The 15335-nt window shown below is 47.8% G+C and overlaps 1 protein-coding gene across 1 annotated transcript in view; it reads right to left on the minus strand.

Moving 5' to 3' along the window:
- VSIG10 (V-set and immunoglobulin domain containing 10) overlaps positions 1-15335 on the minus strand; it is a 323261-nt gene that overhangs the window by 65616 nt on the left and 242310 nt on the right. Inside the window, exon 4 of the mRNA XM_069620264.1 lies at positions 13494-13775. Within this exon, the coding sequence (XP_069476365.1) occupies positions 13494-13775 (282 nt within the window). The remainder of the gene's footprint in view (positions 1-13493; positions 13776-15335) is intronic.

The raw sequence follows: 15335 nt of genomic DNA on the forward strand, positions 1-15335 counted from the left end.
TGCAATTCATTATTTCATAGCTCTACTGTGCACCTGGTACCAAGGACATGAGCGAGGTGGCACTTTCGAGATTGTGATAACTTCTCAGAACTACGTGAACCCCCGTTCCTTCCCCAGACACGCCTCCACGACTTCCCCACCTGCAGTCTAACTTTGTTGCCTTCTCCCCAGGCCCACGCAGCACAAATCACTTGAACCGATGGTTGGGGCAGCCCGTCCCTACTCTCCGATCTTCCTGATCGATTGGCCACTGTACAGTTTTATGGCCAGGGGTCTTGGGCTGGTCAGTATAATTAAATGTTTATGTCTAGGACTTGGGGGTCTCGGGCCACTATAACCTAGGGATCTGGACTGGTGAAGGCCTAAAGCCCTCACCCCCCTTCTTGTGGGATAGCTCTTCAAAGATCCACTCAGGCCCTTTCTTGGCCTTACAAGGCACATTCCTTCTTGGTTACATGCACTGCTGATAAGACACAATGAAGAACTGTATGTGTGTGTTCAAAAAATTAACCGTCTGCAGTACTGCCAGGGCTGCAAGCGAAAAAACGCACGCACACCCTTTAATCCCTCGGGACGAGATGTAAGTGTACTTGGAATAGCTGTGGCAATAGGCCTCAATTTCAAAATGGCGTCTAACTTCTAAAATGGACTTTCAAAACACAAGTGATACTAGTGCTAGAATTCCCTACATTTCCACTACAATTCAGCTTCTATGAGTGGGCCTCCCTCGCATCTCCATTCTCCTAGGTCCTCTGCAACGCCTCCTTCTACAATCACCAAGTTCTAAATTTCAGAGGGGCCTGAAGCCTTTGCCGCTGCTTCCCACCACTACGTTGAGTGTTTAGGGGCACGGGTGCAGTGTTTTCGCTAGGTCTTGTGACAGCATGTTGTACGGGCAGGGCAGTTTCCTGGGAGGGGAGACTGACATTCTCATGAGAGGAGAGAACCATGGCTGTCAGGCCCACATTGAAGCAACCAGGATCATTGCGACTTGTTCCCGGTGCATCTTGTGCACTATCCTGTTGAGAACAGTAAAGTGTAGGCAAATCTCTCTGACCATGTTATTCAGAGACTGTTACCTTTGGATCACCTCTGCAGGAACCTGGAGGCATTGGGCATTCATTCTCCAGAGTTGTGAACAAGTCTATGGGCCTCATCAGTTGGGCGGTATCCCTGCGGTATTACCACCGGGATACCGCCCAGGCTAATAGCGTTACCGCCAAACCCTCTGGGGCTATTAGCGCCGGATGACGGGTTTGGCGGTAACTGTAATTCCCCATCCCCCATTGGGTCCATTGGCCCAATCGGGAATTTTCGGCGCAATTAGCGCACTGTTATAGCACAGCGCTAATTGTACCCGAAAATGGGAATTTTCCCAGCGCATTTACCCCCAGCACTGAGCTGGGGGTAAATGCAGCCAAACCCGTGATTTGGCAGACCCTTAAATGCAGTGGTAATAGCGTTACTGCCGTATTTAAGGGGTACCACCAAACTCGTGATGAGACAGTATGTTTAGATAAACCCACTCTGCAAAGACGTTGAGTAGAATATGATCTTGTAAATGCCACTCGGGCTATACAGGTAGGTGCAAGTCTCTTCTGACCAAGTCTGCAGAACATTGTATTTCCCTAAAACATGTTGTGATAGTAGGAACATGTTGTGTTTGAGTGCCCACTTCCAAATGTTCTGGGACAGTTTGGATGGCCCTGGAGAGTGAGTGCCCCCGTGTTTGTTCAGATAGTACATGGCTGTGGTGCTTCCTGTAAGGGCTAGAAATGTCTTCCCATGTAGGCAGACTTGGAAAGCTTTTAGGGCTTTGAACACTGCAAGTAGTTCCAACAGGTTGACATGTTTGGGTGCTACTGCTGAAGACCGCATGCTGTGCGCTGTCTGTTGTAGGAGGTGTGCTCCCCACACTGACATATATGCGTCCATGGTGAGAGGGGCCTCTACTGCAGGGGTGGCAAAGGATTTCCCCTGCACAAGGTTATCCTTTGACCACCTCTGCAGAGACTGAACCATGGCTGTTGAGACAACCACTAGATTGTCCCACTGACCGCTTGCCTGAAACCATTGGCTGGTGAGCCACTCATGAATGGGGCGCAGACAGGTGTGTTGAACTAGGAAGATGCAGGATGCCATCATCCCTAGTAGCCACACGGATCTCCGTACAGTTATCTGTTGTCTTGCTACATACTGGGGGATCTGGTGCAGCATGTTTTGAACCCTCTCATTGGAGGGGAAGACAAGACCGTCTTCCGTCCGAATTAGTGCTCTGAGAAATTGTTTTGTTTGACTTGATTGACTGGGAACCAGACTGGACTTTCTCTCATTGATTGAGAATCCAAGATTGAAGAGGAGATCCACTGTTTTTTAAGTGTTCTCCAGACGTGTTTCATACAAATCTCCTGTTATGAGCCAGTTGTCTAGATAAGGATACACCGGAATGGACTGCCTGTGCAGGTGAGCCGCCGCTACCACTAGCACCTTTTTAAATACCCTTGGAGCTGAGTCAATGCCGAATGGGGGCACTTTGAAATGCTAATGAGTTCTCAATCTTGAACCCGAGGTACTTTCTGTGCGCTGGGAACATTGAAATATGAAAGTATGCATCTTTCATATCCAACCCATCTCCCTGTTGTTGCAACAATGTGATTACTTCCTGCAGAGTTGTTATCCTGAACTTCTGCGGTTTTACATACTTTGCAAGACATAGATCTAAAACAGGGCACATGGTTAGATCCTTTTTGGGTACAAGGAAGTATACTGAATAAAAACCCTTGTTTATCTGGAGATGAGGGACAACCTCGATCGCTCCCTTTTCTAGAAGGATCTGGACATCTTCCATTAGGATCTGTAGATTCTCCGCTGACAGTCGTCTGCTCTTTGGTGGATGGTAGCGGGCTGGTCATAGGAATTCTATGCAGTACCCGTGGGTGACGGTCTTGAGTACCCATGGACCCGATATGATACCCACCCATGCATGGGTAAAAGATGTTAAGTGTCCCCAGACCAGGGAGACATGGCAGGGGACACGTAGTGCTGATTAGTTTTTGGCTGGAGTAGGGGGGGCCTCTGGCTGCAGAGTTTCTACCGTTCCCACATTGAAATCCCCACTGTTGGGTGGGCTAGCAGCCGCTGGAAGAACCTGGACTGGAAAACTAGGGTGTTCCTCCTGTTCCGTAGTGCCCCTATGAGGAGCGGGATTGCCCGCAAAAGGGCCGGTGGGTATTAAAGGTACCTCATTGGACAAAGGGTTTGGCCGGTATCTGGTTCCATGATTTCAGAGTATCGTGCTCTTTCTTAGCAGTTTCCAGGGACTCATCGACCACCTTACTGAAGAGAGCAGAGTTCTCCACATACTTGTTTTGTTGATGAGGGAATCCCGAGTCTCTGGTTTAAATCCTGAGTTTTTAAGCCATGTGTGGCGTTTTAGTAGTGTACCTGGAGAACTTGTCCAGCCATCTCAGCCAAATCCAAAGTGTTCTTGCGGATGTTTTGCATCACCTGACGCCCTTCAGCAACCACTGCTAGAAACTGGGTGCAAGTAGGTTCTGGGATGTTCTGCAGGCACTCCTGCATGAGTTCTCATTAAACATTGCTGTAGCTCGCAAGAAGAGTGGTGTTATTGGCCATCCGAGTACAGAAGGCAGCAAAGGTGGTAACCCATTTGCCCAGAACATCCAGCTTTTTGCAATCCTTGTCTGGAGGGGACTCTGACGAGGATAGCAACACTCTTGCTCTTTTCCTGTTAGTTGTAACAACCAGGGAGACTGGGACAGCATGGCCTCTAATATGTAAAGGGTCTGAAGGTGCCAAGCGAACATCTTCTCCACTCAAGGGTTGACAGCTTGAGTGAGCGATGGTGTGAGCAAAGATGGAGCCAGGCGTTTCTTCTACGATTTCAGTAGGGGAATAGCTGACTGACAGGGACCTTTTTCCTAAGGATATCCTCCACAAAATCTGAATTGGGCACAGACTCCTGGGTCACAATCTTGAACTAGTCAACCGCCTTCTTGAGGAGGTTGTTAAAGAGCATTTGGTTGTCAGTGGGTGACAAGTCCTGGGGTTTAACGATGGGAGGAGTATCCAAGAAAATATTGGCTGGTTCTGGCTTATGGCTCCCGATAGTATGCAAAGTGCCTAGGTCATCAGCAGGGACCCAGTCTGGGCCTTGAGAGACGGGGTCCTGTTATGTTTGATCTGGGTTAGGGACATAGTAAATGTCTTCGTCAGGGTCATCCTGGTCCTCAAGAAACACATCCACATGAGGTTTGTGTGGGTGATGTTCAGACGGGGATGCAAACTGTGCTGGAGAAAAGAGCCTTGGGGACTTTAAAGGAACAGGACATGTATCTACAGTCCTATGTCTCTTAAGAATGGCCTGAAAAGTTAATAAACTGAGAGATATTTTCCATACAGGTCTCACATTTTTCTCTAGTCCACCCAAGAATGGGACTCATCAGGGGGAGGGAAGGGTGAAGCAGCTGGAGCAGGGTCACGCTGCAGGGCCTGAGAAAGAGGGCGAGAGGCTGGAGAATACCCGTCAGGTAAAGGGAAGGCCTTTTTAAGGTCAGAATCATGTGTATGAACCTTAGAAAGCACCTCCCTAAGCTTTGGGAGTGTTTTAGATGCATGAGCCTGTTTCGGCACGTCTTTCGCAGCAACAGCGTCGAGGGCATGCGGAGATGGAGTCTTGACGCCATGCGTAGGCGCAACGGCGACTGCGCAGAGGGTGCTGAACCACAAGGTTTGGTAGGCCCCGCCGAACTTTGACAGGCATGCAGCCGTCAATGGCTTCCTCAACGGATCCATCGAGGGAAGCTTAGGGGTTGTGTGTTTTGTGTTGTGGTAACCTGTGTGCCCTTGTCTCTGGGGTGTGATCTTCCCATCGCACTGCTGGTGGGATGCTTGTTGGGCCGTGGATAGGCATGCAGGAACTAGAATGTTCCACTTTTCGGTCTATGGCTTCCGAATCAGAGCAGTGGCTGCCAACAGAGTTCTCGTTCGAGGCAACGGTGCCGGTGGAGGAGTGACTCTCGGCCTGCATGGCGTAGGCCGCCAACCGCTTGGTGCGCCTGTCTTAAGCATTTTGGGCCGAAAACGTTTACGGGCCTTGCAACGCCGCTCACCCTGGTCATGAGGGAGGCACTGATTGTACTTATAATTCATATATTTCCAGCAAAATGTGCAGTTGCAAGACAGGCAAAACGTATAGGAGTTCGAACCATACCAGAGAGATAAGGCAGCCAGACTGAAGGAAAAGGAAGAGGAGGGTCAAAGAAGGGGCATTCTCAGATAAAACACAGTAAATAGGACTCCACTCTCCCTACTGTTAGGCCAGTACTGGGAGCCAAGGCCAAGAAGAAATCAGTTGCCAAGTCGCTGGAGATATATCGTCGGTGAGGCAGGATGTGAAGTTGTCGTCGAGACAGCCATCGAGGAACTTTAGCGAGAACCACTTAGCCAAGACAAGCAATATAAACTCTATACGAGCTCTGCAGTTAGCGACCAACTAGATTGGTGGAATAAAATATCTGGTGGGACCTCTGCGCTTGAAGGAGTTTGGGTACACCTCACATCACGGATAGTGCTACAGTCATGCCCATGTCAACGTCCCCTTTCAATCTTATAAAGAAAGATGGAATACTCTGCAATTACCACTACATGTCAGACTATATGCACAGCATGTGATTCTAAGCAGATTAACAAATAACAGAAACTGTATAACAGCAATTCCACACTTGTAGCTATACGTGTCATTTTATAACTTCCTTTCATTTATGTTTATTCTTTAGCTGATCTGAGCATGCTGTTTGTAAAACAGATATGCTGTCCAAATATAAGTATTTTGTTTAGAAACATGTGTTTGGATTTTTTTTATAGATTTACTAGTATGGGGATCCACCCACCACTCCCAAGTGACACCCAATTCTGCAATTGTATATTTTTTTTTTTTTTTTAAATTTGGTTTTATTGATTTTGAAACAACAACAAAAACAAAACGGAAAAAAAAAAAAACAGTTGAAGTATTTCACTTGTTACATCACTGTTAGCATATGTTTACATTTGAGGAGCAGCATCAGAATCTCATCATTCAATAAATCGTTACTATATTCAAGTCTGTTCCTTGGTTGTAACAGGCAAAATAACATAGCCCGTGCCCTCCCACCTCCCTCCCCCTAACTGGGCAGACATCTCTGCGGCAATCATTTTCTCTATCGGTATAATCGCAATGGATAGAGTTCTACCCACTTGTCATGTGGTCTTCTACAGTTCTGGGATCAACATCATTTCTCAATGAGGGCTGTAAGATTTCGTTTTACTTAGGGTCCAGTGTCATCCTCTGGTTGGGAGTCCGTCGTCTCTGAAAGATGTTTGCTCCGGAAGTCTGACCATAAGGTCTCGCATTGGGACGCTTTGTTGTGCAAAGAAGCAGTGATCGTCTCCATTGTGTAGATGTTGGTTGATAGGCAGACCCATTCTCTCTTGCTTGGTACTGTTTTGGATTTCCATTTTGTTACCAGCAGCGCTCGGGCTGCGAGGAGTAACTGTGGGGCAAGACCTCTGAGTCTGGTCCATCCGTCCTCTTCCCTCTCCAATCCAAAGAGAATCAGACGTGGATCAGCATCCCTTTGTATGCCGTCTATATCCTTGATCCATGTCAGGACTTCCTCCCAGAATACCTTTATACGTGGGCAGCTCCACCACATGTGCCAGTAGTCGGCTATCTCTCCACATTCTCGCCAGCATCTTGGGCTCAGTGTCTGGAACATCCGGGACAACTTGAGTGGATCGTATTGCCATCGGTGTAAGAGTTTAATGGCATGTGATTTATATTGGGTGGACAAGGATGTTTTGGATGCAGCTTTACACATCAGTTCCCATTGGTCCGGGTCTATCTCCTCCCCCAGGTCTCTTCCCCATCGGCTCCTGAGACGTTCCGTGGACCCAGCACCTGCCTCGATAAGTTCCTTATACATTAAGGATATCAGACCCTTGAGTCCAGACTTTGAGTCCAAGATTTGTTCGAACGGGGTGAGTTCTCTCTGGAGCTTTTCCTTCCACGTAGGTTTCGTGAGGACTCCTTTAATCTGAATGTATTGGAAGGTGGATAGTGGGCCTATCCCTAGGGCTTCAGTTAAGTCCGGAAGAGATATGAAGTTGTCTTTTCTCTGGAGTTGCCCTACTCTTTCGAGGCCCGCCTCGTACCAGGGTTGGAATCTACCTACGTCGGGTATTTGGTCGTTCATACCAGGGGACCATAGGTGGCTTAGTGGAGACGGCCAGGTGGTGATCTTGTTCATTCCTTTGCCTGGTTGCCAGATTGTCCATATAGTGCTCAATATTGGATGGCCCTTGATTTTCCGCTGAATTCTCTTACGTGGGGTCCATAACCATTCTGACACTGTGGCTGGAGAGAAATAATGGTTGTCCATGTGGATCCACTGGAGGTCATTGTGATTACGCAAGTGTGGGATCAGGACACGTAATTGTGAGGCTTTATAATATCCTCGTAGGTCGGGAAGGCCCACTCCTCCTTTGTCCTTAGGAAGCGTCAAGGTATCATACCCGATCCTCGCCTTCTTCCCCTGCCAGAGAAATCTCAACATGAGCCTTTTGGCCTCTACAAAGAACTCATTTGGTAATTCGATAGGTAACATCTGAAAGGGGTACAGAAATCGGGGGAGGCATACCATTTTAATGGCGTTAATCCGCCCTATCCATGAAATTGTAAGCTTGTCCCATCTTTGTAGGTCAGCCGAAAAGCTGCGGAGGAGCGGGGGGAAGTTGGCCTCATATAGATCTGTTAGATTTTTAGTGATCTGGATGCCTAAGTATTTAAGCACAGAGTGTTCCAGTCTAAGGCCTAGGGGAGAATACCTAGTTTCGTTTTCTTCTTGCATACCCTGTAAAGGGAACAATATTGATTTAGACTTGTTTACTTTAAACCCAGATAGTTGGCCATATTCCTCTAACAGTTGGAGAGCGTGCGGGACGGATACAGAGGGGTTTGTAATGTGTAAGAGTATGTCGTCAGCATAAAGTGCTAGCTTATATTCTTTAGTCCCCAATCGCATGCCTTCTATTCTGGGGTCGGCTCGTATGTTTTGGGCTAGCGGTTCCAGGGAGAGCGCGAAGAGAATTGTGGAGAGGGGACATCCCTGTCTAGTACCTCTTCCCAGTTCGAACCACCTGGAGTATTCCCCGTTGACCGAGATAGACGCTTTGGGGGATGTGTATACCGCCTGTATACCCTTCCTAAATCTCGGCCCTATCCCCACTTTGCAGAGAACCGCCCTCAGAAATCCCCACTCCACTCTATCGAAGGCTTTTTCTGCATCTATCGACAATAGGGCAGGGTTTCCTGATAGCTCTGGTGATGAGTGGATGAGATGGAGAGTTTTGCGCATGGTATCTGCCCCTTGCCTACCCAATATAAATCCGACTTGATCATTGTGTATGAGGTGGGGGATTAGTACTTCCAGCCGAGCAGCTAGTACCCTAGTATAGATTTTGGCATCTAAGTTAAGTAGAGAGATTGGGCGATATGAGCTACAGTATTTGGGGTTCCTTCCTTCTTTCGGAATCACAGTTATGAGGGCCTTTGTGAAGGAGTCGGAGGCTGTCCCTGTCTCTAGTATCTCATTGAAGAGCTCGGTTAGAAATGGTGTAAGTTGAGCGCTGAAGGTTTTATAAAACCCAGCAGTGTACCCGTCCTCTCCAGGAGATTTGCCTACAGTGAGTCTTTTGATTGCTTCTCGGACCTCGGGTTCAGATATCGGGGATTCTAATAGGTCAGTTTCAGAGTACGAGATTTTGGGCATGTCCACCAGGGAGAGATAGCGATCTGTGTCTGATTGGCCTGGGGTCACTTCCGAGGTATACAATCGCTCGTAGAAATTGGCAAAAGTCTCCGGTATGGTGTTGGAGGTGGGGGGGGTCGTAGGATTTTCCTCGATTATCTCTTTCACTGTTCGCTCTGCCCTTTGTTTTCTTAATCGAGCTGCAAGTAGTGCATCGGCTTTGTCCCCTTTCTCATAGAATTTCTGTTTGAGAAATCTAAGTTTTCGCACAATTTGTTCGTGTTCCAATAGTCTCAGTTCTTCCCTTTTGCGTTGTGCTGTACTAATGTTGTCATGATTTGCTCCCGGGTGTCCCCTGTTTTCGCTTTCAAGTTTGCATATTTCAGACCTAAGCCTGTGCTCGATGATCTTCCTTTCTCTTTTCTTGGTAGCCCCTTCACGTATCAGAATACCTCTCCAGGTGGCCTTACCCGCGTCCCATACTATTTGTTTGGAGACTTCCCCATTATTGTTTAATTTAAGGTATTCCTCAATTTCAGTCGCCATTTCAGTCTTAAATACTGCATCTTTCCACAGGCCTTCATTACAGCGCCACTTCCCTCCCTGAACCGGCAGGTCTGCCCATTTTATGTCTGACAGGACCATATCGTGATCTGACCACGTTATTGGAATGATTTCTGACAGCGTTGCGGATTCAAGGAGGTCCTTGGTGAGGTACAAGTAGTCGATCCGGGTAAAAGTTTTGTGCGGGTTAGAGTAAAATGTGTAACCCCTTTCATGCGGATGTTTAATCCTCCATACATCTTGCAAATCATATATCTCCATCATGTCGGAGAGTCCCTTGTGATCACTTCTCGGTTGGTTTCTTGTCTCGGGGTTGCCAGGTTCCCAGTCTTTGGTCGGGTCTGCCCACAGATTAAAATCCCCTCCGAGAACAACCTGGCCAGATGCTTCTAACATTATTTTGGGTATTGTCCTCTCTAGAAACTTGGATTGTCCTGTGTTGGGAGAGTATATTACTGCCACTGTTACTTTAACCTTTGCGATTGTTCCGGATATCAGGAGGGCACGTCCACTCACATCAGACCAAGTCTTCTCCACTTCAAGGTTGATCCCATTTTTGATCAGGATTCCGACCCCTCCTTTCCTGAGCGGGCCTGAGCCCCAGAATTCTTTTCCCCCTCTTTTCCCTAGTATCCCCCTCTCTTCTCCCTTGGCGAACTTCGTCTCTTGTAGAAGGAGGATGTCAATTTGAGATCTACGGAATTCCCTTGCCACCAATGATCTCTTGGTTGGTGAATTGAGGCCTTTCACATTAAGCGTTCCTATCCTAAGGGACTCCCTGCCCTTCTGTTCTTCAACCGGTGCCATTTTCGAGGTATGTCAATCGTAGATTTGTGACCCGCATTGAGTAAATGTATCTTACATGGAGACTCACATATTCTTGAACAGTCGTATGTGTTGCCGCTGGTGCATCATATTCTATGCATTTCTTGTCCACCCAGCCCCCCCACCCCCAACCCCTCCCGAATTGACGGCGTTCGTGCAGACCCAGGTGAAGGTACCGGTCTGGCATCGAACCACCCTTGGGGACCGTTACTGCACGTCCCCAAGATCACTATAGCATCATAGTCTTGACTGAGCCCCCATTTCCCCCCATTCCCCGTTTACATGACCCAAGTCTCTTTAGAGCCCATACACTCTCAGGAAGTTCGGGTCATGGACATATGTTTTAAAATGTATGCCATCTTACCGTTGTTGCGAGTCATCATTTCTCCCCCCCTGGGGGGGTATTACCTCTCCGATATTTTCTTGAACCCTTGACTCGTTTCCTTCTGGGCCCCTGTATACGCCAGCCTCTTTCTTCTCGACGCGGGTCCTCTCGACCATTTTCTGCCGTATTTGGACCAAGGAGGTCTAAAATACACGCCTTGATCTCCTTTTCCGAACTCAGCTTGATTTTGTTCCCATTGTATTCGAAGAACAGAGAGAAGGGATATCCCCATCTGTATCTTATATTCTTTTCCTTCAGGTGTTTGGTTAGGGGGGCACACATGCGTCGGAGTGCCAAGGTCATAGAGGATAGATCTTGATATATCATAATTTGGGAACCTTGGAGGGTAATTGAGTCACTGCTTCTTGCTTTCTCTAGGATCCTTGTCTTGTCCTGAAAGCGGTGAAATCTAGCTAGGACTGATCTAGGTCCGCCCGGGGGTCCTCCGGCTCTATGTATTCTCTCTGTCTTTGGTTCATCAACCTCATCATCAGTAAGTAAGAGTTTGATGATGTCATGCAATGTGTTCTTCAGATCGTTCTCCGTTTCCCCTTCTCGTTCCGGGATCCCGAAGATTCTCAGGTTGTTCCGTCTCTCCCGGTTTTCTAAGTCGTCAAGCTTAAGTTTGAAGCTCTCTTCACGTTGCTCCAGTTCGGTCATCCGCTGGTCTAATTGTATCTCCAGGGTATCTATGGACGCTTGGTTATTCTCAACACCTTCCAGCCTTTCCTCCATGGTGTCCAGTCTTTGGGTGATTTTGTCAATTTTGGAGCCGATACTGGCACCCATATTTTTAATTTCTCCCAGGAGAGCAGCGATGTCCCCCTTGGTAGCCGCGGACTCACTCACCGAGGGGCCTTGATTCGCCATGGTAGAGTCCAGATTTTCGGTAGAGGTTGGGACGTAGGAGTATGTGGCTAGTTTACCCTTTATGTCAATTGGTCTCCCGAGATGCTGTGGTGTTGCTTGGGTTATTTGAGTGGCAGATTGCAGAGGAGGCACACGCCCCTGAATCGGGGGCTCTACCCTCCGCACGGCAATGCAGGTGTGTGATCTCCACAGCGGTGTAGTAGGACTGAGGAGGTGCCCGACTGCTTCACTTCGTGCTCCACCGTCCGGACCGTGCTGCTGGCTTGAGTCCGATGAATCACCGAAGTTTGGAGCATGGCCCCTCACAGGTCTCGACGTTGGTGCTGCTTGTTATGGTGTGGGAATAGCAGGGGCTCACCTGAATTCATTCAAGGTATTGGGGGGGCAGGTTGCCCCTCCACTGCTATGTGAGTCTTCCCAGGCCTCCAAGAGTTTCTCTGCCCGTGGACCTTATGTGTGGAGGGGGCACGACTCAATGGTCTTACCCCCTATATGGTAGTATAGTGTAGCATCAGACCAGGCGGCCCGGGTATTCCTTATCAGATGAGCGAGGCGCCGGGGAGAACGCAGAGAACGTTGCAGGATTGGGGATGCACTTCCCCAGCAGTCTCATTGGTCTGCACTTTTCGGCCGTGCACTGCCCTGTACAGTGGGCTAGCTCTGTTCACTCCATCTCCTGCTGCCGTGACTCATGATTCCGGGTCAATTCGGCTGGCAAAGCGTCAGCCACCCTCCTAGTTCTGCCCCGATTTGGCTCGCGTTCAGTCTGGGGGCGCCGGTTTCCTTAGCCTTTAGTGGGCTTGTGATCCGGGGAGCCCAGTATGCGGTGGTGGATGGGTACTTCCGCCCCCTTCGTCCTGCGCCCGCGGACCTCCGAGCGAGCAGGGGGAGTGCAGCGTTCGTCCGTAGAATGTTGCACGGGCAGCGCGTAGAGCGGCTGCTTAGCCGGCTTCCCCACTCCGTGGGCGCGGAGGGAGGCTCGCCACCGCGGGTCTCTCTGGGTCTCCGGTGACACGCAGGTCGGAAGGACCTGCCGGGGACTCTCTCTGCGGTCTCCGCCTCCGGCGATCAGAAGAGAGGGGGGGAGGATGGGGAGGTTAAGGGAAGCACCTTGCGGGCCTCTCGTCCGTACCTGGGCCGTCCCGTGAGACTCACTGTTTGGCAGCCGTGTTATCCAGCAGGGTTTCACTTTCGCTTTACACGTGCTGTGATACACGTTTATTCGGGCGGAGTTTCTCCTCGTTCCCCTGGTCGTTTTCGTCCGCGTTTTTTCCTGGGTGTCGGGGGGGTCTTCGTGTAGCCGCTCCTCACTTCATTGTGCGGGGGGGGTCATGAAACGGGGGCTCAAGTCGTCTCAAGGACCTACGGCATCGGAGCTCACACGGAAGCAGGACTCATCCGTGCGCCCCCTGGTGGCCATCTGCAATTGTATATTTAAATCCATGAAGGTAGTTTTCAAAAATAGGTGGTATCCCCTGCTGCAGCATTCCATCCCTCGAACCCTATTCTACCCTTTTCACCTCCTTGAGCCATTCTGCACCTGGCCAGATGTTTTTGTCCTTTCATTTCAATCAATGTAATGTTTTTCTGATTTATTTTTTCTTTCTTCATTTTTGACTTGATTAATTTCAGTAAATGGTGTTTTTACATGTTTATTTTCGGTATTCTTCATTTCTGAATTTGTTTTTGCTGTGTACCACCTTAAGGGTAATATCTGCCCCGATGTCCTGGAATATAGACCATGTTCCACAGCAGATATAGCCACACCAGAGCACATGAAAGTTCCACCTAATGAAGAGGAGAAATCTGGTGCCTCGCCCCTCCCAAATTTCGATTCAAGTGACCTATCTCTGAAAAGTTCCCCCACAATTTATCTGGGACATACAACACCACCTGGCCATGCACAAGACCATCAGGACTTAGGTGCCCTCCCTATATACTGTATCCCAACTACCATATTGGTTTAGCACCAAGAGATCACATCTGTAGTGTATGTTGGGCTTGATAAGTGCTCAAAATAAATAAATACATGTCAGACTTACTTATGCGCATGGTACAAGTCTGTGCCTCCTTTTGCAAGATGTGGCTTCCCCGGCACTCATACTGCTTCCCAGTCTGAAGCTGGGTCTTGTTCAGTGTGACCACAAACTGATCTGCAGTCCCTATGCCAGCAATGTCAGACTCGGAGTGCCCCAGCACCGTCTCCTCCTGACTCCACTGAAAAATGGGCTGTGGGTACCCCCCGGCCCAGACGCAGAAAAGGTCGACCATTGACCCTGCTTGAGAAGTCTCCGCCCAGCAACTTGGAGGTGATTTTGGCTGCCCTGCAAAGCATTTCAAGGACAAAAAAGGGCAAGGGTTACTGAGTGGTATACAAAGCACTCAAAATACAGAACCGAATGTTTACTGAGTGAAATTCTGTACAGAAATTGCATGAATTAGCACAAATTCTCTGGAAAATATTTCATACAATAACTGACACACACTGTTGAAAATTCCTTTTGATTCCAGATAGCTTTTTGAACTGGTTTAATGAAAAAATATATTAATCTATTCATGTTTTACAACATAAAGGGCACATTCCAATGTAGAAATATTCACTTTACAATAATCCAAAATTCACTCAAAGAACCGAACAATATTCATAAGTCTTTTGTAAAAATAGCCACACTGTTTCTACTGTAATTTGTTGTTTTTGTTTCGTTGGTTTCAGTTAGTATTTTTAATTAGCCTTCAGATTGAACCCTGCTTATTTTGGTGATCATCTTTAGACCAGAGCTTAAGTACAAGTCCAACTTCCCATATGATGCTTTTCCATCCATTGGGGAACCATGTTAAACATTTTCAAGTGGGATTTTCACTGAGCTGGGAAGGAACTTCTCTGCACAAAATGAAAAATCAATACAAGAGAGACCAATGAAGCAAATCCATTGTTGTGGTTGGCTTTGGCAGGCAAAAGAAACAAATCTGAATAATTAGGAACTGAAATGTAAGCAACCAAAGTGCTCTAAAATTATTTGAACGTACCCCTTAAAGGGAATGTTATTCAGTAAGGGAAAACCTCTGCTGACATGTGCATCACTTGACTTCTTGAATACAACTCTAAGAAATGATCCAGAATACATTATAATTGTTCTCTTTTGTAACAATATTTATGATTTCTTTACCTGCTCCTTTGATTTAGCAAAAGTGCCCGAACATTTTGAAAATAAATGGTCGAATGGACCTTTTATTCGAATTTGGTGTGGACCAAAATTACGAAACCCCAAAATGTTGAACAAGAGAAGCAGGGGTGTTTCGCGGGTCCCCTTATTCGACAATATGCATCTGGGGGGTCCCCCGCTTCCATTACATGGAAAGTGTGGGACAATAAATAAAGTAAATAAAAAGAAAGACAGTGCTGCGTCAGAGAGATGGAACTGACGTCAGAAGCCCAACGCAGGGAACCGAAGGCAGGTAAGTGCGGGTATTTTGGGATAATTTTAAGGGGTAAAGAGGTGGTGGGTAGAGGGGATAAAGGCATTCGAAATGTTCGTAATGCGAACATTTCAGCTTTGTTTTTTTCGGCCGCAGTAAATTCCGCCGTGATTTTGTCACGTAGATCCGATTTAGACTGTCCTAATCGCCGATATTCCAAGGTCTTGATTATTTTAGAATTCTTCATTGTCTGTCTATGTTTGAAAATTATAATGCATGCTGTTGGCATGTAACAAACCGTTTACTAGTCCATCAACCTGCAGGAGTGGCGTTAGTCGCGTTGGCCCTCATGCTGAGCTCATTCTGATAAGTAATACCTTTTCTCTACAGCGCTGACCAGACAGCGCATACTGTGGATATAACAGCACTGGAGGTGTTTGGTTTTTCTCTTTTCTGCATAGTGGTTT

Source organism: Ambystoma mexicanum, chromosome 10 (assembly GCF_040938575.1).
Source record: "Ambystoma mexicanum isolate Mex_15411 chromosome 10, UKY_AmexF1_1, whole genome shotgun sequence".
In the NCBI taxonomy this organism is placed as follows: domain Eukaryota; kingdom Metazoa; phylum Chordata; class Amphibia; order Caudata; family Ambystomatidae; genus Ambystoma; species Ambystoma mexicanum.